General features: G+C 43.9%; 1 protein-coding gene across 3 annotated transcripts in view; it reads right to left on the reverse strand.

Moving 5' to 3' along the window:
- The window catches only part of ADAMTS3 (ADAM metallopeptidase with thrombospondin type 1 motif 3), a 139441-nt gene that overhangs the window by 9143 nt on the left and 106228 nt on the right, over positions 1 to 24070 (reverse strand). For all 3 annotated transcript variants that reach the window (XM_055716158.1, XM_055716150.1, XM_055716164.1), the window contains exons 6-18: positions 16420 to 16503; positions 15087 to 15243; positions 13796 to 13901; positions 12720 to 12863; positions 11053 to 11185; positions 10435 to 10548; positions 9187 to 9332; positions 8457 to 8632; positions 7134 to 7267; positions 6475 to 6598; positions 2949 to 3029; positions 1335 to 1498; positions 722 to 887 (exon numbers count right to left, since the gene is read on the reverse strand). In XM_055716158.1, the coding sequence (XP_055572133.1) occupies positions 722 to 887; positions 1335 to 1498; positions 2949 to 3029; positions 6475 to 6598; positions 7134 to 7267; positions 8457 to 8632; positions 9187 to 9332; positions 10435 to 10548; positions 11053 to 11185; positions 12720 to 12863; positions 13796 to 13901; positions 15087 to 15243; positions 16420 to 16503 (1729 nt within the window). The remainder of the gene's footprint in view (positions 1 to 721; positions 888 to 1334; positions 1499 to 2948; positions 3030 to 6474; positions 6599 to 7133; positions 7268 to 8456; positions 8633 to 9186; positions 9333 to 10434; positions 10549 to 11052; positions 11186 to 12719; positions 12864 to 13795; positions 13902 to 15086; positions 15244 to 16419; positions 16504 to 24070) is intronic.

Here is a 24070-nt window from a genome sequence, read left to right on the forward strand (position 1 = left end):
ATTAGGAAAACGAGGTCCTTGTTACAGTTTTTGGTTTAAGTTTTATGGCCTAGTAAATGGTTTTACATGATAGACATTTACAAAGTATTTAAACGTGTTCACAATTTGCTCAGCTGGCAGGCATGAGGTTGCTGCGCAGTGGTCTGTGGGTGCTATTTATAACATGACACCGCGTGAGGTTTTTAAGGCCAGAAGGGACAGTTATGACCTCTCAGCCCCACCTCTGCATCACACACAAACCATGGTACAAACAGGGGAGAAATTACCTCCTTACCATCAAGCAGCAGGTCACCAGCTACCTGGGAAGGAACCCAAGTGTCATTTTAGTGCTTCTGCTACCAGAACACATCACCTGCTCGACTGATGTATGTAAGACTTAAAAGTTATTTTGACATTTGCATTCCCCATTCTTTGTGTCAGAGTAATGTCCATACCAAAAGGGAACGCTCAGTAGCATAAACACCTGAGTCTGTACTTCCGAAGTAGCTTTGGGTACTGAATGTAAACACCTACAAAGGACTTTTTTTTTTCAAGGGTGGAAGTGTGACTCTTTTGAATAAACAGGCAGTCATATTTTAAGCTTGGGCACCCTAAATAAAGAACTGCTTTTAAAAAAAATGGGGAGGCCAAGGTTTCTACAGCATTCACTTCCCCCACCTTTTACTTTTCCACTTTTGGTAATTTGTCATTATTACTAGAAGGTGTCACATCATCTGTTTACCTCCACCACAGGGTTTGGAGCACTGTGACCAACTCTTTAATGCCCACTCAAAAGTATCTATTTCTTCCTGGAGGACGTTGTTGCTGTTGATAGTTGGTACTGAATCCTCGTGAATGATGTATTTGTAAGTCAGGCTAGATCTCGTGTCATTCTCCCGAGGAATGATCTATTAATAATCAAATGCAAACAGTGGTACAAAATCAGAGCTATTACTTTTTCCTTTGCAAAGTAAAGAAACCAAGGCTTGGCTCTTAGGGGAAACATGGAAACTGCTAGTTAACTCATAGGAGGGAAAAAACTGGCTTTTATTGTTACAGTTAGCACAAAGAGTGGTAAGATCAACACAGAGCCGCTGACATTGAGATAGGTTTCTAGGTTAGCATTCAAAGCTGGCCAAGCACGACACCAACACCTAGGATGAAAGGATGGTGTGGCCACATCAGTTACTCAGCTAAAGAGTAAGGCCAATGTCAGACATGGTTTGACATGCAATGCCCTTTTCTGGTCCACTGAAAGTGTCCCATTCGTGTCCAACAATGCAGCCCCACATTGGCCATGCACTTCTTATAAATGATGAACCCACCGTATTCCCACTGCTCAGGATGTAACCTACCAGCACAACCACTGCGTCATGCAGGGGCCCGTCAGTGTGGAGAGTTTCGATGTCGTCTTCTATGTTGTACTCCCACTCCACGCCCAGGTCGATGAAAGATCGGGATCTGGCCTCCTCCCCTTTCCCATTCAGGATATAGTGTCCTGTTGCCTGGTTCTTAATCGCTAAAAGGATTGAAAACAGTGCCAGTCGTGCCTCCTGTGCAGCATCAGCAATCACCGTGGCTTACATGAAACTTAATGGGATATATTATAGAACTGCCTTTTGCAAAAAAACCCCACCACGCTAGCAAGTGCTGTAGATACTCTGGCTCAGAGAAAGGCCCTCCAAGGGCACCTCATGCAGCCTCCGAATTCCAGTTGGCTGACAGATGCATTTGTGTATTTGCTTTGATTTTCTACTTCTTTATCCACGCCAATTAGATACAGAACTAGAGGCAGCCTGAAGCACCTCTTCCCACGTAAATGTGTGCATTTCCCATACTAGCTTTGTTCCTAAGAAGCACGGGTGGTAGCAAGGAACTTAGATCAAGTCTTGAGACTCACCTGTCCTCCCTATTTGCCCAAGACCAGAATCAGTATTACTGGCAATGCCTACAACAGACAACTCAGACTTTAAGTGCATTTCTTATTTTCCTCAGATAACAAAAATGACAACTTTTCCACACATTTTCATTTCTTTTGCATGCAGATGTACGTATCAGATGCTAAAATCAGTAAGCAAAGAGCCGGGGCATTTAAACCCCTAGGAAACTGCTTGGGTTTGGGTTCCTGCACCACATCTTAAAACTCACACAGTGTGGGGATTCTTACTGTGAGGCTTCAACTGGAAGCCAATACATTAGAAATCTGAAAGATAGACTAATTTTTTCTTTTGTACACCTTTTTCCAATGCACCATAAAACACGATAAAAACCCCTTCCACCTATGCACAAGTCTTACAAGTTCCTGTGATTATAGTAATCCAAATGCAGGAGCTCTGCAGCACCTAGTGAGTAGCTTCATGAAGCCACTTGCTGCCAAAGCAGAGCTATGCTTCTCTGAGAGTCACTATCCCTAGTACAGGAGGAGCTGATTAAAAGGCTGTTAAAATCCACATATTTAACCCTTCTCCTGTGAGATAAAACCCACTGAGCATTAGAAAGTGGTAAGAGTTAAGATACAAATTGATTGACAACAGTATGAACTGTCCTCCACGAGGAAAATCTGAAATGAAATGGACTGCAAATATATCACAAGTTCCCCAAACTTCTTTACATTAAATTAGCTGTCGCTTATGATCTGCAGCAAATAATGCTTAAAGACACTGGATTTGATTCACATAATAAAATACACCATTTTTCACTCTGGCAGTGCCCATTTAAATGTGAGTGATTATGATCTTGCATTAGTAAACATGCAAATTGGGATCAGTTTAATATTTTGAAAAACCCCAAATGAGAAGTAAATGTTTGCTGAGCTTATGCTGTAGGACTCAGTCCTTAACATGCAATTTTGAATGCACATATTTACCCAAAACACTAATTTGGTTATCTCATTTCTCAGGTTCTACTGCATGACTGCCCCATGCTTCTCATCATGCCTCAAAGCCAAACCTGAGGAGAGAAACACTTACCAAGAAAGTGAGGAGAAGCCTCGTCTTCTTGGATAAACACATGTCGAGCACCAGGAGGGATATCAAACATCTTAAGGTACCCTTTGGCATGTGTAGTAGTCAATGGAGAAAGCACAGATGGAAAGAAAAAGTAATAGCCATGGTTAGGAGCGCCCTATGTGATCTAGCTCCTACTTGCAGAAGGCGGCATCCGTCACCAACTGAGAAGCAGTGTCAAAAAGAAACTGAGCAAATAGTTTTGTAACGTATTTGATGGGACCTCCTTGTGTTTCTTCTCTTTCAGGGAGAGAAGAGAAACCAGTTACAAATCTATTTGTCACTTGACTAGCTACACTGCTATCAGCCATATCAATTAACAATTCAGGCAAAAATATGTTTCTTATGTTCCTCAGCATAATGAGGGGGGAAAACCAGAAGTCTTCCTGATTATTTTTTCCAAATCACTCATCAGCCAGGCTGTTATATTTGAGTTTACTTACTGTCACATTAGATATTAATGTCTCGAGTGTGTCTATTTACTCCTGAGACATCAAAGACTGGAGAAAGGTGGGCGTAGTACAGAGCATATTGTCGCTACACATCCAAAAAGGCTCGTCTCTATGGAAGTTAACCCAAACTATTTACAACTGTGAATGTAAAATGCATCAATCAAATTGCTGCTCCTTCAGTGAAAGGGCTGAAATCAGCTCTCTACAGCTAAAAGTAAAAAGTTGTTTCCAAAGAAAATTATTCCTATTTTAAATTTCAGTTATTTATCAGTCCAAACTGCAGATAATTAGTGTAACATTAAGTAAGTATTGTCATTAGGAAGACTAAAATCTCTCCTAGAGACCTGTCAACAGGTACTTCTATATCAAGTTTTAATCAAGAGCATCATAAGCACTCTGAGTGCATGGTATTTTCATATTTCTATTACATTCTGTTAAACAACTGCAGATTTAACGATGATGTATCTCTGTAGATCCCTTTTTTAAGAGCCAAGTAAGTTTCTCTGGTTTGTACTGTGCTATGCAAACCTCCCAAGTAATCCAGCCCTGCTAGAGGAGCAGCGTAGACATGACAACAGCTTTATTATTCATGCATTGCAAGCACAAGATGTAGCATTTAAGTAATTCTGCTTCGCCCTGGGGATCCTGGGACTAATGGCTACATTGGTAGTTTGTCATCCACCTGACACACTACAGCTCCTTGGAAAACCTACGTGAAGAAAAGGAAGAGTTGGGAATGTGCAAAATCATGGTCTCGGCTGATGAGTGACTACGCAAACAGCATCTGCCAATCTTATCATTGATTGTCTTTTGAGCATATGAAACATAGAGCTTTTGCCTGATTTGGCATTATCTATCAATGTCTAAGTGGAGATGAGAACTGTGGCAAGAACTCTCGAGTTGCCATGGATGCCTCGCTTTCTACAAGCACTTGACACTTACCCAGCATATTTTTAGACTCCTTTGTTTCAGAAAGGGAAATATTGCGAGCTCCTTTGGGCAATGTAAATGCTCCTCTTGTCTTCCCTTAAATAGAACGTCTGTGATTAGTGCTATGGGAGACAAGTCTTGTTATTTCATTGACTATGTTTGTCAGCCAGATGGTCTTTACAAGGGTAAAGGATAAATTACTTCTGTGTTCCAATGCCTTTAAAGCAGAACTAAGACACATCTAGCAAATGTTAATAGTCAATGAAAGTCAGACCAGTAAAAAATCAGGTAGGTGATTTTAAGTTGGATACTTGCAGATTTCATTTTCCAGAAACTTGAATTCTTTTTGGCACCTCTTGCTTAAATGTTTTCCTGTTGGAAGAGGTCAATTAGTCTTTTTAATGACTAGGATTGCCAAAGTTATGGTAAAACGATAAACATTTCATAAACACTTCTATCACTTTCATAAACATCTGCACAGAAGGGGCTGGTTAACAGCAGTCTGCCCTGAGCTATCGCCTGGCGCGCTCTGTCCCTGCATTGCCATGCTTTCCAGATGCTGAAAATGCTGTGCAAACACCGGATTGCACAGCATCACACCATCAGACAAGGCGGTGGCTCTCAGTGGCCCACAGGCACAAGTGCTGAGCCAGAACGCGGTGGGGTTGGTAGCATATTTTGGTGGCTGCTGGCCTCTTGGTTGCCCTCTTAATCCCCCAGGGAGTAAGCCAAACCGCAGGCTCCAGCAGCATGGGGACCACGAGCTACAGGCTGTAAACCATTGGTGTAGGCAACAGAAGCCAGACTCGTTAGAGAAAGCTCTTATTGGACTGGATCCAAAGCTGTGACTCGACTATCTTCTCTGCCCCCAAAATTCCAATCATTTTCTGAGTGAAAAAATCAGAAATGCTCTTAGAAGGCTAAGCTCATATTTCTGCCGATTGTTTTTTTAAGAAAAGCACAGCAGCTGCCAACTCCAGAAATACGCAGGCTTGTATCTGAGGCTGAAAGTCATAGTCTTAAGTCCAATGCTCCCGAAGTTTGAAGGAGTCTTTCATTATTCCGTGTCCAATCCATCAGCCTCCAGGGAGCCATGCTTTTCAGAAAGGCTTTCTACTGTCATTTGGTAATTACAATAAGTAAACTTTTCCAATTGGCTTGTAATAATTAGTAAGTCTTTTTTCAGCAGAATATTTTATGTATTTTAGTTAGAGTCGCACACTAACTTATCTCTGTCCAAGTTTAGATTGTCTGCTCACTGTCCACATGTAATTATTAATGCTGCAGTAAAGCTTGCTTCATGGCAGCAGTTACTAGCTTCTAAACTGTTAACGCAGATATTCAGGTTGGCTGTCCCTCAGTCTTTCTCTGCTCTGTCTTAAAACACTTCGTTCTAGCTGACAAATACTTCCAAAATAACTGTTCCTAGTCATACAGGAGAAATATTTCCCTGAGTAGTCCCCAGACTGGGGGCTGGGGGGGGAAGCAATACAGGGGAGCCTTAAAATACCAGATAGTCACAGCAAAATGTACAAGGTAGTACTGCCCCGGCTTAGCAAATAACTGATGAAGTAGAAATTTCTGAAGACGACCATGGAGAACTTGAATTACTATTGATATGAGATGTGTTGCAAAACACCCCAGAGCGCAGTCTGAAAATTTTAACCAGGTCATTCTTAGTTCTGAGCGAGGAGAATGCTATCCTGTGTTCCACTGGACCTCAGTCATGCAACGCAAAGGGTATGAGAAATGAGGACTCCTGCCAAAACATTTTTATATTTGGTTCAGAATTCAGCTGAATTGATTTTTAATTTGTTTGTTTGACTGAAGGGCTGTAATTTGTGAGAAAGCATAATAAAAAAAAATTGACATGAAGATCAATATGCTTATTTCATATGCACAGACATTCAGACTTCCATTGAAAAAACTAGAGTTCAGGTTTGAGAGGAAAAACTTGTGAAAAGTCAGGGACTAAACTATTCTTGCACATCAGCTCACAACTTGCACTTTGCTACCTTTAAGTAGGTTGCATTGCTGGTCTGCAAAAGCAGTAAGTACAACAGAAACACCGGAGACAACAGAAACTATATCCAAAATACTATTCCTACCAAGCTTTTTGGGAGTGCGGGTAAAGGTTCCCTTCACAGTTCGGCAATGAGAGTTATCCCCACCGCAGACGCCACACTTATCTTCAACCTTGTTAGAGCCGATTTCCTTGTCACAACCCACTTTCTGCAGAACGAAGAGCCAGGAAAAAAAACAAAACACCGAAAGAGAAGGCTTGGTCATTGTCAGTTTAGTTATGGTGGGAGGCCATCACAGAATCCATGCATCGAGGGAATTACCATCCAACACTGACCTATTTTATTGAAATACAAATTACTTGCAAATCTGGTGCTGGATAATGGCTTTCATGTGCAAAATAGGAAGTGATTCTTGCTTTATATTCACTGTACTTCAGGACTAAGAAAGATAGGGAAGACAGAAAAATAGACAGAATTCTTTTCAGACATGAAACTAAGTGCAAAAAGACGCAAATGAAACCATCAGTTAAAGAGAAGCGGAGTATTTCCATGCAACAGATCTGTGCCATTGCTCTGATTTCATTTAAATCTCAAGGAATTATGAGGAATATGATGTGGCAAATATATAATTCAGAAACATCTGCAAAGCCTTATCTCTGCATCGTTCTGACTGACTAACCAAGGTTGTTCTGTAACACGGCACAGCTCAAACTCAGCGGTGACCCTGGGAAGCTGTCACTCACCACACATTCTCCACGGACGCAAATGCTGTAGGGATCTTTATAGGAACAGCGAGTCCCATCATGCGCCAGCTGTTTCATATAAGCAACATCCCCCGTTTCTTTTGATTGGCAGTACAGGTGACATCTCTTATTAGCTGTGTAGCAAGGAGAGAGGAGGAACTGTATAAATTAACAGCAATCCAGAGATGCTTCAGAAAACTATCCCAATAAAGGAGTGAAGAGAACACAACAGAGATAGAAAGGACCTTTAACAGACAGCTGTGGGGAAAAAGGCAACTGATTTGCTTTTCTGTGAATTACAGGCCTGGCCTGTCACTTTCAGACCTTCTCACAGAAGCCAGTTCCCCTCTAAAGAGGCTCCGAAGACTGCGTTCTCAACAGCAGCTTTCATTCTGATCCTACTGGCAACAGGGTTGAGTTTACAAAATCACAAGGACGCAGAAACATGACAGCAGAAAAATGAGTCTATGAGAAGATGGTGCACAAGCCAGGTGAAAAGCACGGAGGATTTAATCTGTCTTTATCCTTTTCTGAAAATACTGGCTGAACATGTATTTCTTGGTTAATGTCTAACTCCTTAGCCATCCGTGTAAAGGGTATCTCAGGAGATCCCTGAGGAAAAAATGCCAGCAACTCTGCAACACCTTTCAGTGAACTAGGAATCTGTCTTTGTGCTCCAAGCTGTCCTTGTCACTCAAGGTTAATTACTGGGTTGAATTAATGTCAGTAGCAAAGACTGACAGAATCAGGCCAAGGCAGATGGATCTACAAAAGTGTGGGAAAATAAAAAGAGTGGGGGAATAGGAAGAGTGGGGAAACACTATGAAGGACCTCTCAAGTAGTGCCATTAGAAAAACATGTTAATGCTTCCAGCGGCTACCATCAGATGTTGACCCTTGGCACTCAGGCAGATGAAGAGCTGTGCAGCAGAGAGTGCAGGAAGGGTTCTTCACAGCCCAACCAACAGCTTTCCACTCTTTGCCCCAACAGCAGCCAGCCAGAGCTCAACAGCACAGCGCACCACACACTGTGATCACCCACCGGCTATTCTGCAGCAGGAGCTGGGAGCCTCAAGCCTCTTGCTGCATCACCTCCTCACCAAGAGGACGATGAAGCCAGGAGAGGCTAGCTGGCCTAGGGTTGGGGAAATGACAGCTGTCTCACAGGGCACCTGTTCTTTCCTTCAGGAGCCATCCTTTCTTCCTGATTTTTCATCTCACCCCCTGCTTATTCCTGCTTTCTGCACAGCTGATGAACAAGACCCCCACAAGCTGCGGGAGATTCCAGGCCTGACTTCTAATAAAGGCAAATAACAGAACTTACAGTCAGGGTGTTCATATGGCAGCCAGTGGTGCTTGCTGTTCTGATACTCAAAGTGGGAATTGCGTTGCTGGCATTGCTGCGCTCTGAAGTCCTCAAAGTGCTTCGGACACTCCTCTGTATTGCAAAGCTGGAACTCAAAATTGACACCAGCGCAGTCCTCACCTCCATTGACGGGCCTGCGAGGAGAAAACATCCAAGCGATTCTAAAACCCTCTGGCCACTAGCTCTGGGGATTCTTCATCTGTGTTCCGTGAAATTTCACACTCTAATTTAAGAGACAATTTTGCAAAAAAAAGGTGTGTGAAGTGACAGAAGTGGAAACAGAGCAGTTACACTGCAGATACACACTTGCAGTACAACCTCAGCGCTTGCCCGTGCATCCCCAAGGCATCTGCTGAAATTCAGAAGTAATATATGTGCACACACATGCTGCCAGCAGTCGGTTTACAATGAGGAATTATCTAGGTCTATCCTACAGCCTGCTGAGCTCACACACTTTTCACTCTCTCATACATCAGCTAAATCATTGGGATAGTTTTCCATAGGCTTTCCCCTGGAAATAATTGGATTCTCCAAAAATGATGCTGGCTCCCTGCAAAAAGCTGTATTTCAAGGGGCTTGAACAGAACATGAGTTTTGGTGGACTCCATCCAAAACGCAAATATCATTTAAACTGACAGCTGTTACAATTCCCAGCTGACTGGGAATACCAGCCAGCCAAAAGACCTACATTGGATTGTTGCACTGGCGTGTCCGAAAGCGAACTCCAGTTCCACAGGTCCGTGAGCAGGAGCCGAACTTTGTCCAGGGTCCCCAGTTGCCATCCTGCTTCAGCTGGTTAGTGTTCTTCCACATGCAGTGACCTTTATAGCACCACTGAGAGAAATTGGGCAAGGACAAGAGATGAGAACAGAAACAAAACCCAAACCAAACGCAGAATTGCAGTAATATCAGAAGCACACAGAGGTGAGCTCACAGGCAAAGGGATGTCGTGGAGAACGGGCTGCAAGCAGAGACTTTCTGGGGGACAAAGCGGGTGAGGGCCGATGTACTTCGGGCCCAAGAGCAACTGACCATCCTCCCCGAAGGCAGCCCACCCCATGAATGGCGGGCAGCTCTGCTGAACCTGAGCCTGAACACTTCCATGGGAAGAGACGTGAAACTCAATACGTTCCACCCTCCTCTTCACTTAAGTAAGTTTTGCTTCATTTGAGTCTTAGTCACTACCACCTTTTTGAGGGAATTTTAATATTCTGGATATTAGCAGGATAAAGTTTTTGCTGAGGATCGGCTGGGGTTTTTTGGGTTCCCCCAAGTGTCCCCCCTCAAGTGGCCAAATATCACTTATGCAAATAGGCTGGGACAGAGGGCTAGTCAGTGGGCAGGGTGTTGTTTTGCTGCTGGCTAGGACATACTCAGATGGTATAACTGGCTCTCCTGTATCTCAAAATACATTGAATTTGCTAAACAAACATTTATTTGCGTGTAATTTTATAATGAAAAATGAATCAGTAGCAGGACATCCACTAATGGGGTATTAAAAGGGAAAAATAAAGAGCTAATCCCAAGCCTACACAAACATTTAGCCACAGGATGTCTGGACCACAAGCACTAAGCAGTCCTACAGTAACAGCATTATCTGCTACCATGGATTCCCAAAGACGCTCTATGGACACTTTGCAGATGAGACAAGAATCCAAAAAACGTAACAAAAAGGCCACAGAAGAGGCTGAGAATGGGTTACACCTCAACTGGGGTTTCTACATCCAAAATTTACTCTGCACTGGGGTAAGCCTTGTACTGTTCACAGGATATCACAGGGGTAAAGCACACCTCCCTCTTTTCCCTTCCTCAGGCTCCTGCCAGGGGATGCTGGGCAATTCCCTCTTGTCCTCTGTGCCCTTCAACCCAAACGAATGCAGCTTGGGTTTTGGGTTTTTTTTTTTCAATACAAACATAGTGAAAACACAATACTCACTTTTCCAGGGGCACATTCTGTCCCATCAAGTGGAGGTCCTTTCTTAGTCTTACAGAAATACGGGTTATCTGGATGGCTACACCACAACTGCTTGCATGGGTCAAAGGTTCGGAACTGAAACGCAGCACATTTATGTGATGAAATGCAACATTAGATTATTAATAGTTTTCAGATAAGGATTCAACCCACCCCGTCAATTCATCTCACGCACAGGGCTAGCAGTAAGTACAGTATCTTCAAAAAGAAAAAGGCAAAAGTATCTTCAGAAAGCAAAGGGCAGTTCTTATTCCCTGCGTCCTTGAGCTGGTGTGAAGAGGAAAAAAGACACCCAGAAATGGGAAGAAAATGAGGGGTTTTTTTCCGTTCTTCCTTAGGATCACTACCACAGGTCTGTGTCGTATGGACAGTGCTGCCATCCATTTGACCATTAACCCAAATGACCCAGCTGACTGGGTTTCACCCATAAATATCACTCTCCTCTTTATAGATCTGTTTAAACTACTCCATTAACTGCTCTTCAATTAGGAGCAAAATGCATATATTGCAGCTCTTAAATAAGGCCAGGCACCAACTTGCTGAATGAATGTTTTGTCTTTGCAATGACTGCCTTGGACATACCGCTGTGCACATTTTATAGCCAACGCCAAAATCAAAGCGGCACTGTTCATCCATGGAATAGTTGATGCCTGGCAGTTCAGGAAGCTTGGGCCAGTCATGTTCAAAAGGATCGTCAAGGAGACAGTCGTAAGAGCTGTGGAAAGAAACACAGAAAAAAAAAAAAGTCATAAGAAGATGTAGTGATTTGGTTTTTTGATTAGGGAGGTCAAAGTACTTACTCTTAGTAAGGCAATACTCCTTTCCTACAACCTGTTTTCTGTCCTGTTCACATAGTTATTGCTCCCCAAAGCACCGACAGTCCCTTCTGAAGGAATACCGCCTAGTGCAGCGGGACTGAGCAGTGGATGGGAAGATCCTACAGCAAAATCCCTGCATTTAGTGGAGACTGTGGAGAGGCATCTCCAGCCCTTCCCTGCCCTAGCGACACATGTGAAATGTGCACTTTACTTTCCTGTCACCAGAGATAGGAAACAAACACTGCTCCACTCTCAGAGCCAAAGGGGCAACGCCTCCATGTGCTTCGGCCTGAAGTATGATGCCTAATACAGGGCTGGACGCAAAGCCCCTTGTAGTCAGAGTCCTTCCACTGATTTTATGGAGCTTTTTGGAACAGGGCAGTGGTCTGAGAACAAAGCCTTCTTACCTGACATCTACTGTATCAACAGGGATGAAGCCCTGCCCTAGGCAAAGAGCAAGAATAAGGCTCGCTTTTTTCTCATTCCTGTTTAATTCTGATGTGATACTGGCAGGCTGCTCCTTCTGCACTGGCTATTTCACTTGAAGCTCTAAGGTCTCAGTCCATTGCCATTTTATGCTTTACGTTACAAATAGGGTTTCTTCTACAGGAAATTTGGGTCAACGCATTAAGTTTTCAATCAGTTTTGACTGGCTAACCCAGCTGTGAGCCATGGAGAAGAAAGCCTGAGTAAGAACAGGATGGAGAGGTACTTCCATGGAGGGAGACTAGAGCCAGCACAGTAAGAGATCTGTTCTCCTTTTCTCCCTCATTCAGACGCATGCTGCCTTCTCTCTTCCACAACTTTTGCTAGTTCCTTTTCTGAGTTTAGGGCTTCACCCTGCCCGTTCCCCAGCAGAACTCCGAGAGAAATCAAAAACCTAGAGAAAGCACCAGTTACCTAACATAAATTCTGCCTGAAAGCCTCCTGCTACCATTCCTCTCCCGAGGATGTGATGGGCTTGGAGTACAGCCCTAAGCAAGGAAGCATCATTCCTGGCTTATAGCTTTTCTGATATTGATTTGAAGGAGAAAGAGAGTATGGTAAAAAGGGTGAGGGGGAAACGGCTCCCTTGGAGCAGGCCAGCCGTGCAGGCAGTAGTATCTCGCCGGGGCTGCAAGGAAGCACAGAGGAGCCTACCGGGATGCCTCCGAAGGCTGAACCCTGCTGGGAGGCAGAGGGCAGGCCACCCTGGGGGATCCCACTCCTGTGAGGCCCCAGTACCGCTGCATTTAGAAAAAGGGCTTCCACAATTGGGGGTCCTGTTTATGACACTTGTGCTCGCCCCTTCATGCCGGGATTGCCTCTTCTCTTCCCTTCGCTGTCTAGCGGAGGGCAGCAGGCAGCACACTGGCCCCACATCCCAGGAACTGCAAAGGCTTCTGCTTCCTTCTGTACGACAACTACCGCCGAGCACTGACGGGTCCTTACTGTATGTATCTTTTGAGTTCTTGGCCGCTGCATCTGGACCAGTGGTAACGATGAAAGGCAGCCTGCACCAAGGGAGCCATAACACTCCCCATGGCTGTCTCATCCCCACATCTGTTCCCTTGACCATCGTGCTCCATTCCCAGCCTGTAACAAAGAACCAGCGTCAGAGCCCAGGCAGTTCCCACTCTTCCACAGGTAATACAACTGTAAAGAAAACAATTTTCCATGCGCACACAACCATGAAATTGTTCTTTGCGTTCTACAGATATCACCTGCATTTCAAACTGATCTTTGATGTCAGAACCTAAGGACGCTCTGAATACTTTTTAATTTATACTTTGTTCTATTTGTTTGTACCAGGAATGAACTAACTAGATGATGACAACTTCATATGCTTTGGATGAAGGTAAACAACTCTGCTCATTAGGGAGCTGTTCATTCCGACATTCAGTTGCTCACATTTGTGTACTCATTTATCAAAAGCAGCTATTTGAACAGAGCTAACAGTTATCATGGTGCATATCCAAAGAGCTAACACTGTTAGCATGTTACATCTCCAAGTGACCTGGTCATCTCCAGTTGGGCTAAATCCCTCCTGGTGAACTGAACAAGTAGCCTGCACTACTCAAGGATGACAAAAATCAGATCCTTAGTGCTTGTCGTTAATTCATCCAGACAGCTAACAGGGAGAACTTTTCTTAATCTTTACTCCCACCCTAATTTTCTATCCATTTTATCATTCTTGAAGAGATGCCAAATCTAACAAATCAGCATGTTCAGTTGATGAGAAGAAAGAAGTTAAGGATGCTTGACAAGCTACTGTCTCCACTGCCTGGGCCTTCCAGGTTTCTTACTGACTTCTGCATCACCCTAGAGAAAACAAGTTCCCCCTCTCTCTTCCCCCTCCTTTCTTCCCCCACTTATCTCTTCATTGCTTAAACCACTGATGCATTCCAGGGGGATGGAAATAAAATTAGCATAGCTTTCATATAGCTATTAAAATTAAACCATTGGAAGCAAGCAGGAGACACAGCACTGTATTTTGTTGGTGATCTAATTGTAAAAGTTAGACTTACACATGACCAGTTTCATGAGCAACAACAAAAGCTGATGAAAACCCGTCCTCATGGTTGAGAGTACAGCTTCGGACCGGGTGACACATGCCAGTAACAGGAGCATACCCTATGGAGAGAAATCACGTCTCATTCTTTTGCCCATTACATTTATTTTAAACAAGACACCCCCCCATAAACTTACTACCTGAGAAGAACCTAGGATTATTTTCTTTTGATTGTCCATTTTTTCTCTGTCTCTGCAATTGCTGTCAAACAGAGTAAATAGCTCTGACATACTGGGATTGATTCCACAGGCATCTGTGTTACTTCAGGCACTTTCACTTTTATCACCAAAGATGCACAAGATTCTTCTTGAATTAAAAGGTAGCGTTATAGGCTGGGATTTTTTGCATGTGTGCGCATTAGTACCTTCATTGACACACTGCCTGGTGCATACTGCACATCTTTTCCTCAGTAAAAGCTAAAATCTTTCTGATGACAGGGAAGTCTGCCTAACAGCTCCACCTAACCAGTTTCAATCCAGGCATGCCAGCCCAGACCTGAAAGAGAACTGAGACCTTTCTCTCCCCTTGAAAGGTGAAGGGACCATGGAGGTACTGCACACAAATCCTTAAGACATCTCCAGCTGGACAGCCAAAACACGGTCTCACCCAGACCTTTCTTTATCTGCACTGACATAAATCATGCGTTGTGAATTTACTTCCCATTATCGTTAGTTCCCTAGTCATGAAGACTAATGCAGGTATCAAAGCAGCTGGTATGCCATCTATAAAAAGCAATGTACAGTGAACGATGCAATAAAACAAAAGCAAAGTTGAATGCAAAGTATATTGAGCGTTCCTAGTGATCCCTGCAGACACACGCACAAACACCTGGTGTTTGAAGAAAGTAAATCGGTATTTACTTATATTTCTCAAGTAAGAAGTCTAATCTGCTACAGTTAGACGTAAATGGCAAGGACTCCCATGGCAAGGTCTACTCGCTTTTTATAAAGTACAGAAAATGAATGGGAGGAAGAACTTTCTTTGCACGACACAGTAATGACTACATGCTCAGCCTGTCCACATGAGCCTTTTCCAAAGCCAGAACAGGGAACCGGGAGGTCTGAGGAGCGTACATGCCTTCCCCAACAGCACCAGGCTTCAATACATCTTTAAAATTGAACACTTCCTTAAGTATCTGCTGAATCAAGGCCTACATTGCTTATTGTCTCAGGATCACCTAACAATGCAATTCCGCTGTTCTCCTATTTCCAAGTCCCGATAGTTTTGCTCCTGGTCAGCTGCATTACCTTGCATACCAGCGGGCCCAAAATCTTGCCTGGTTAAGAAGATGGCATGATCGTGATGCTCAGAGTGATTGGGGTCCGACTTCTGCTGCTGATACGCCCAGCGGCAAACGTTCTCCAAGCTTCTCGAGGGATTTCCCCTTTCAATCAAGCTAATGGACTGAAAGAACAACACATTAGACCCAGGAGCTCCTAAAGGTAGAAAATTCTGACAAGTTTGGATTTTCTTGGACCACTACCCAGGTTCCCCTTTCTCTCTTCCTAAGAGAGGAGTTATCACTGTCACGACAGCCTTCTCTCCTACCAGAACAGAAAACGTGCACACTAGCACTGACCATGCATGCGTAATAGTACATCTTTAGTTTTTTAGGTTTTTTTAAGGCAGTTTAATGAGTGTTCACATCATCTATGAAAATAACTGCCTTTCTGCATATAGCCTGTAACAGGCAGGAGGAAAAGACCACTTGATGTTAGGATCAAATAAGGCCATTTTTCTTTCTTTTGTTGGAACTTGCTCAGATTCTGGACTGCCAGAGGACAAAGTGCCTCAGCTGAGATGAATGAGCATGCAGTGGCACATGCAGATGGTGTGGAGGCAGTGAATAATATCAATACATAGGACAATGTCTCAAATGGTAGAAACACTGTAATGCCAGCAAACGTGTACCAACGAGCACAGATTACACATCTGGATCTGTTGGACCTCTACTACAGTGTGTGCCTACAAGCTCAGTAAATTTAGTTCCAGGACAAACATCACACTGATCTTTTGACTTGCCCAAATTCAGTGTCTGAGTTAAATGGGATAGGATCTTTGTCAAACCCTAAACAGCATTAGCACTTTCCTCTCATCCTGAACATTTTAACAAGTATTTGTTTCAAAAATCTCTGAATGTATTTTACCAGTAAAATCAATGTACTGTTACAAGTACTACCTGGGGTACAAAGTGGAGGAGTGTGTTGTAATCTGGTAAAAGGGGTGTACACAAAATGAGAAAAGGAGATAGTTGCCCTAGCAGACTGCTTGGAGGGGGTGCATCAGCAAGCCATGTTGGTCACCCAGGATGACTGCTTCTACTAAACTGGTTTAATTCCCGATTAAGGAAGGATTCACAAGGGCAAGAATTTAGGCTGCAAGCCTGAGCAGGCTGAGGGATGCTCATGGTCAGCCTCAGGAATGAGGGCACAAGCACATTTAGCACATGCCAAGCAGGGAAAGCAGTTCTCTGGACTAGCTTTCCAGTAGACTTCTGTTTCCACAATCCTGCATGTGATTCATATAGACTGTAACTACATAGAAGATGAAGGTGAAGAACTGGTTCTGAAACTTGCTTACCTTTGCATATCCTAACATGATCATTCGGACCAGCACCACATTTATGTGAACACCCAGGGATTCATCGTGGTAAATTTCATTCACCTGGGGAGGAAAAAAAGAGGAAAAATTAAAAAGAAAAAAACCCTGATTGTACCAAGAGACTTCCAAGGCAACATATATGTTATTTCAAGTGCTTACACCACTACAGTCTTCTCAAAAGAGGATTCACATCTCAAATCATCTCCATGCAGTGAGAAATGCAGACTAAGCTTCCCATCATCACATACTCCCTCACATAGAACTTTCTGAGGTACATGTCAAGACTTTTCTCAAGTTTAACAGCCTCTGGATCAAAGCCAATAGAAAAGGTGACTGGGGAAGAACAAGACTTGAAGTTCAAACCTTGGGAATACTTATCTCACTGCTTGATTTCACTCATTTGATAAACACAATGAGGGAAACGAGGTTATTCCTGAAAGTGAAGTTACAGCGGCGTGTTCAAGTTCACTGAGGGATTTAAAAGCAGATAGAGTTTGCTTTAACAACAGAGAAACCCATGTGGCCATCTCTGCTATGCCATCTGGCCACTCCAACTGCGGATGAATTCCAGATTCTGTTCCTAGTTGTTTCATCAACCATTTGTCTCACTTCGATCAGTTTAAACACATGGGATGTGTATTTTAGTGGGGAAAGTGGGCGAACATATTTTTGTTCATTTCATAAAAGATACTCTGCTGCCAGTAGCTCTCACTCAAGGAAATGTGCCGTTAGCTTCAGCGTAGGCTTGTTCTCGGAAAATACATGAGGATTTGACTTAAAGCCATTTTTGTATTCTGAAGCTCTGGGTTGGGAAGGCAGAATATTCAGACAACGACATGAACAACCAGGCTCCATTTCTGTACACGTGTAGGCATGCGTTTAGCTTTACAGATGTGAATAGTACTCTTGATTCTAAATCAACCTGAAAATTAATGGGAGAAGTGCTTCCAAATCCCAGAAATGCTTTGGAAAATTTCATCTGAAAGTTTTAAAGTCAAGAGCATTGCCAGAGACCTAAACACTGTAGTATACCTTACAGGATAATGATATCTCCAAATATGCTTGATTTCTGCAAGTCAGCGTGTTCCATCAGAAAAAAGTTTCAGCTGCATGAAAGCATGTCAAGTTTATGCAGTCTGGAAAGACTTACTATGTTACGAACAAGTGCTGGCCTGAGAAAACACCCATCTGTAAGACAACCTCCTGAGACCTCAAAACTCTCGTCCTCCAGGACTGCAGAAAACACGCAGGAAAGAGCAAACTTGGAAGCCCACAGGGAGTCCTTATAAACCAGTCCGCAGCTTTGCACCAGACTAGGTCTGCAGAGGTCTCCAGTGAGATCCTTATGTGTCATTTAAAGGCAGAATTTTGATTCAAGTGTTTTCAGTCCCATTTCCAAAGGCAACAAAGATTAGAGTCACCCCCTTCTGTCAGTTCTAAGGCCCCAATAAATTTTGGCCCCATTTACCACTTTCCAGCAACCTTTGCAAACCAATAAAGACCTCAAAGAAATTCAGTATCCAGAAGTTCTGTGAAAATAAGCTGGTGATTAGAAGTAACAGTCTTACTACTACGCACAAGGAAGGCAGGACTGCATATGCTTTATCACACACATGTACAGGAGCTTGGAGAGTGCTCCCAGCACCAGAGGAGCTTATGCACCATTAGAGAGCCCCGCCACGAGACAGAAATCCCGAGTAACGCTGCAGTTCCACTGCTCACTGAACAACTGAAATACTTCATGGTGGGTTTTGTTTTGAAGAGTTGCTTTTTTTTTTTTTTTAGAAGCAACTAAGACTGCTGCCCTACTTTTCAGAGATAAATTAGAATTACGTGGTCACTTTGTATAAAAAGTGACTCTTTTTAGAGTGTTTGTAGAACTGAAGTTTAAAAACCAGAATCATGCAGATGGCTCAAAAATTGTTCTTCCTGAGGACATTCCTTGTGTCTGGGAAGGTGAGAAATGCCCTGCCACCAGAGTATAAATTATGGGGCTAAAACATCTGAAGATCATCAGTGAAGTTACTCATCCCCCTAAAAATGAAATTAGTATTATATTATGGGTAATTGGTGAAAAATGAATACCACTGTTCAGAGGCTGGTATATTTGAATAGGATTTAGAGGTTGGTTTATGGTGTTCTTTGGGTTTTTTTTTTAGGTCAGGCTAAACAGAACTTCCCCTTCCCCTCAGGGAAGAAAGGTCATTCTGAGTTGTCCAGACTGTGGGACCTGGCACAACAATCTTAGCCCACGGTTTTTAAAAATGCATTCCCTTTTAGGACCAGCTGAGAACAGAGAACTGTCAGCAGGGCAGTTTTACAGAGATGGGTACATAACTCAGACTGCCCGTCTTGTGAAGCAATTATTCCAAAGTTCAATTATGCACCTCATATTTTCTTCCCATTAATGCAACAGCATTGCTCCCCACAATGGCTTGTGTCAGAAAAAATGCTCATGATTTCCATTGTGCCAAGAAACAATAAGCCTTCCAGGAGTGACTTTCCTAGAGACAAAAAGGATCCTGGAACTGACCTCAAGATTCAAGTCATCTTTAAGATTTCTCTGTGACACTGGTTTTTACCCCATTCTCTGTGGATTGCTTTGGAGGGCTGCACTACAGGATTCCCATGAGGAACAAGTTCGTATGTACTCTTGTGACTGAAACACAGGAAATCTTAGAACCTGTAACCTCACCAGAAGGACCCAAAGCTAAAAAAAGTGCTGAAAACATCAGCGTGGACTGCAGCACTTTCCAACTGCTGTAACTGCACGACACTGTGCTTATGATGGCAAAAGAAATTACATTCCAAAGATACCGGTACAAAACACATATATAAATCACACCCCAGTAAGCCTGATTTTTCTGATCTGAGCTGGTGGAACGTACCACAGATGGCCAACTGTCCACATAGCCTCTGCTGTAGTATTTAAAAGTAAAAAGGGGTTAGAGGAAATTCAATAGCAATATGCACGGGAAGGAATCAGTCAGTACTCTCTCGCTGGGACAGTGATGACAACCGTGAGACTCTGCAGACAAAGTTGAGAAGTATCTATTTACTGAATGGATAAAAAATTGTTCAAACAGACAAAAACAATGCACCTGGCAACTGAACTGAAAGACTGCAGTAAGGAGCACTGGAAAGGGAGGTAAATGCTAACCAAGGGACTTCAGTGCTTCTGTATGAAACCCACCCACCTGTACGGAGTAGTAATGTCATGGGTGAACCCACACTCCCAAACTGACATAAGACAACAATGGTGGAATCTAAGGCACCTTCGAGCCAGACCTCCTCCCTAAAGGAAAAGTGGCTGGATTCTCACCTGTCACAGAAATTGCTGCCTCTTGACCCGCAGTCACCCATAGCTCTCCAAGTTGCGCTGGATGGTCCCCCTGAGCACCTCCTGCAGTATGGCCTCTCGGTAGCTGGCCTTTCCAGCTTGGGACATATGGCAAGCTGCAGATGCACCGCTGGTTTTGCACAGGCCCAGTGCAATTCCCCCATCAGGGTCACCCACCAGTGCTCGCCGACCCTACCTCCACGGTGCCCAGGCAGGGGCTGCAAGCTAATTCAAGGCAACCTGTGGCCCTGCCGAGGGCCGAGGTCTCAAATCACTTGGCAGGGGGTAAAACCGTTTGTCCAGCAAAGCCTCACCCATCATCATAATCTCCCCAGACCAGCTCCCAGATCTGCCAGCGTAAGTGGTCCCTTCTGTCTTTCAGCTGGGAGGGATGGCTGCTGCTGGGTGGGCGCACAAAGAGACACGAGGAACCTGGACTCTGCCCTTCTTCTGTTCTTAGTACTGGCGGACTCAGACTGAGTTTGCTTTCCTGCCCATAGCGGCCTCCTTTGGTATTTTTTGATGAGAAGCGCTATATGATAACAGCATTACCTTGATTACCAGCTCTTCATTTCCTTCTCTTAGAATCTACGGTCTTTGAACACTTTTTTAAATTAATAGGATATTTCAACAGAAATTATTTAAGAGTAACTGAACTGATGGAGTAAGGTTACAGAAGTTTCTTTGCTGATGTTTCCCTCTGCTTATCACAGCAAGTTCCTCTCCACTTACATCAAATGCTTCATTTGGCTCTCTCTGGGTTTTGGGGACTGTACAGTCTCAATGACCTTCTGTTTATGCCTTGATCAAATTACTTAAATTTCCACATCTTACTTGCATGGGGCAAAATGCAGTTTCTTCATTAGTGTTCTACAGTGAAGGAATGTTGAGTAATTCAGAATTTGATGATTAATGCTGTTAGCTGCTCTACTGTTCACATCACTGGAAATGAAACAGCTTTGAAAAAAATAGTCAATCCACAGGTAGGAATCACTAGATTAAATGGCAAGGAGTGAGTCGTGCTCTTTTGTTGACACCTTCACACGCCATTAGCCTTTACTACAGGCTGAGGGCAATATTACATTAAAATTGATGTAAAATGATACATGGGATAAGTGAACATGTGATGACTGTATGCTATAGAAACAGCTCCCTAACTAATAATTTTGACAGACAATAAGGAAAGTTATAAGCCTGACAAAATAAAATATAAAAAATCAGGGTTGTGAAGAAGGGTGGCTTTGAAGGAGAAACAGCTGCCATAGCCTCTTTTATCTTGTGATAAAAAAAAAAAAGAGGACCTGGGCTGTTCTTGAAGCCCTGCAATTCACCTCCACACCATAACCCATCAACTGGATGAGAGGCAAGAACCATGACTCCCAAATTTGTAAGAAAAAGTCACCATCTACAGAACAGGCTGTTTGCCCATAAAGAACGTGCCTTGGTGCCCACTGTGATGTTGAAATGTGAGGAAATAAAGGGGAGATTTCCTTCTGAACCATGCTACTCAAGCATGTCTGCTTGCCACAGCAAGCTGGGCTCAGAGATGACAGTTCAAAGATTTCAAGTGAGAGAATACAAGCTGCATCATCCCCTTCATCCTCTTCCAGCTCAACACCCAAGCCGCAGCCCAGCCAGGTCAGCAGCAAGACTCCCACTGCCTGCTGTAACATCTTTTCATAGAATCATGGAATCGTTTAGGTTGGAAAAGACCTTGAAGATCATTAAGTCCAACCGTTAACCCAGCACTGCCAAGCCCACCACTAAACCATGTCCCCAAGCACCACATCCATGTGTCTTTTTAAACACCTCCAGGGATGGTGATGCCACCACCTCCCTGGGCAGCCTGTTCCAATGTCTGACCACCCTTTTGGTGAAGAAGTTTTTCCTAATGTCCAACCTAAACCTCCCCTGGCACAACTTGAGGCTGCCTCCGACTGGGTCCTGTCGCTTGTTACATGGGAGAAGAGATCAATCCCCAGCTCCCTACAGCCTCCTTCCAGGTAGTTGTAGCGGGCAGTAAGATCCACCCTGAGCCCCCTCCTCTCCAGGTGAACACCCCCAGTTCTCTCAGACGCTTCTCATAGGACTCGTGCCCCAGCCCTGCTCTGGTGTCTGGACACGCTGCAGCCCCTCGGTGTCCCCCGTGCAGCGAGGGGCCCAGCACCAAACACAGGATTTGACGTGTGGCCCCACAGTGCCCAGTGCAGGGGGACGGTCCCTGCGCTAGTCTTGCTGGCCACGCTGGGTCTGACACAAGCCAGGATGCTGCTGGCCTCCGTTATCTAGGGAAGGGTTTTACAGAGAACAACAGAGACTTAAAGAGGAGCAAGTATTTGGCTCAGTGAAGTTTCATTGTTTTTCATTTTTGTAGGTGTCCAGGCTCTGCAACACAGAGCAGCCTCCAGGAAAGCACTGAGCAGAGGCAAAGGAACTGGCAGGAACGGTGCTGAACGTGTGCTTTTCCGGCAACCCTTTTATTATGACAGTTTTTAAAAGCTCAATACTCAGGGAAGCGGTGCCTCAGCTTGCACAGGCCCTGCATTGACATCTCTACTGCCAGTAGATGGTGCTGCAGATGTTTAAGAAAAGATGGAAGTGTTTTGGGACAGTGTATCGGCTGGCTGTTTAAAAAGTTAAATGTTTTTAAAGCTAAAAAGACAATACATTCCGAAATCACCTTTAATGAAGATTTATTGTTCATGTCTCATGAGGTACGTGGTATAAAGAAAATGATTCCCTGCAAGGACTGTATCAAGAATATTTTGTTACTCACACGAACAATTAACTTTTCACCTCAACCTTTCTGGATTCAAATTTAACTTCCTTCTGTGGTTGCCAAAACTACGTTAACTCCTATTTCGCATTCTTCAGCAATCCCAGTTACCTGCGCAGTTTAGCACAGCCACAAGCCACCACTCAGGGGACACTGGCATTTCTGAAATGCTGCTCGCAAGAACAGCATGAGCTGTCTGCTGTATGCACACTGCAGTCGGCCACCAGTACCAGCGCTTGCTTCCATGTGGAACTGCACAGAAAAGAATAAGCGCTGATCTAATTTTTCTCCTTTATCTCAGATAATAACTATCAGGTAAAGGATTGGGTTAGAGAGTAGAAGAAGTCAAGAGATCTCTGAATTAAGTGATGTGTTTATGCCTTGCTATGCATTTCTAGATGGAGTAAATGGAAAAAGAGAGCAAATGATAGAGAGATGAAGAACTGCAGGTAGTGTGTGTGTGCATGGAGACCTCTGGCAGAATTTTTAGACATATCTGGCACTGCCTGTTCTTATTGAAGCTAATCATAAAGCTCTCATTGACTTCAGCATGTGGACAACAAACTAAATTGTTATTTAGAAAGAAGGTGATACACACAAAACTTTGATGCTCATCACCAAAAGAGAAATTCTGTCAAAAGCCACTTGCAATTTGAGAATGAATGATGCATGGAAGTACCGCTCTACTGGCTAATTTGCATTTATTCTCAGGAAAAAAAAATAACTGAAAGATATAAATACTGCCAAGTCCAAACCTGCTTACAATCCCTCAGTGTAACCCCATGCCCTCTGTGTATAACCTGTGCCCTTTCTGATCTCAGTTACTTTAATCCAGGGAAGCTCTGTCTGAAGTAAGTACCCAAGGGAGTAACAAATGTCAGCTGCCTAATGCAGGAGACCTTTAATTTCAGATTCAACACCACAGTGCTAAAAACATCAAGCTTTTTTTAAGCGTCCCCTTACAACACTGTAATAGCTGCCTCTGGCTGAAAGTGATCATTACGAATGTTTCACTGTTCTGTCTTCTGTTAGCTGAAAACCAAACATTCCTCTAAACTGAATGCAGTGCCTTCAAGATCCTCTCTCTTTGTTAGGGGTTTCTCTTAGGTAGCGCAGAGGAGAGGAAAGCCACTTTGTGAGAGATGACATAACACAAAAGAAGAGCTAGCTGCCAAGCATCAGATACACCAACAGTGCCACATGCCCCCTCCCCCCCCAAAAAAAAAACCCCACAAATGGTGGTGAAAACCAATTCTCCTCTTGCAAAAGGTGGCCTCAACACCAGTGTGGCACACTACCACCTCACAGAGATGGGACCCGGCTCCTGACAGACTCCTCCCAGAGCTGCTGAAGGGCTGCCTTGGCTCTGTGGCATAACCAGGGTGGGGGAACAGAGGAGTGGGGGGAGAGGGAGCAGGGTTAGGCTTTCTCAGTCCTGCTTGCACCTCATTTCCCATTCCTCTGCCAGTTTTCACTCTACTTGCTTTCCTGCTGCACTCCTGCATGTTCTCTGA

This window comes from Falco cherrug, chromosome 1, assembly GCF_023634085.1.
Source record: "Falco cherrug isolate bFalChe1 chromosome 1, bFalChe1.pri, whole genome shotgun sequence".
Taxonomy (NCBI): Eukaryota; Metazoa; Chordata; class Aves; order Falconiformes; family Falconidae; genus Falco; species Falco cherrug.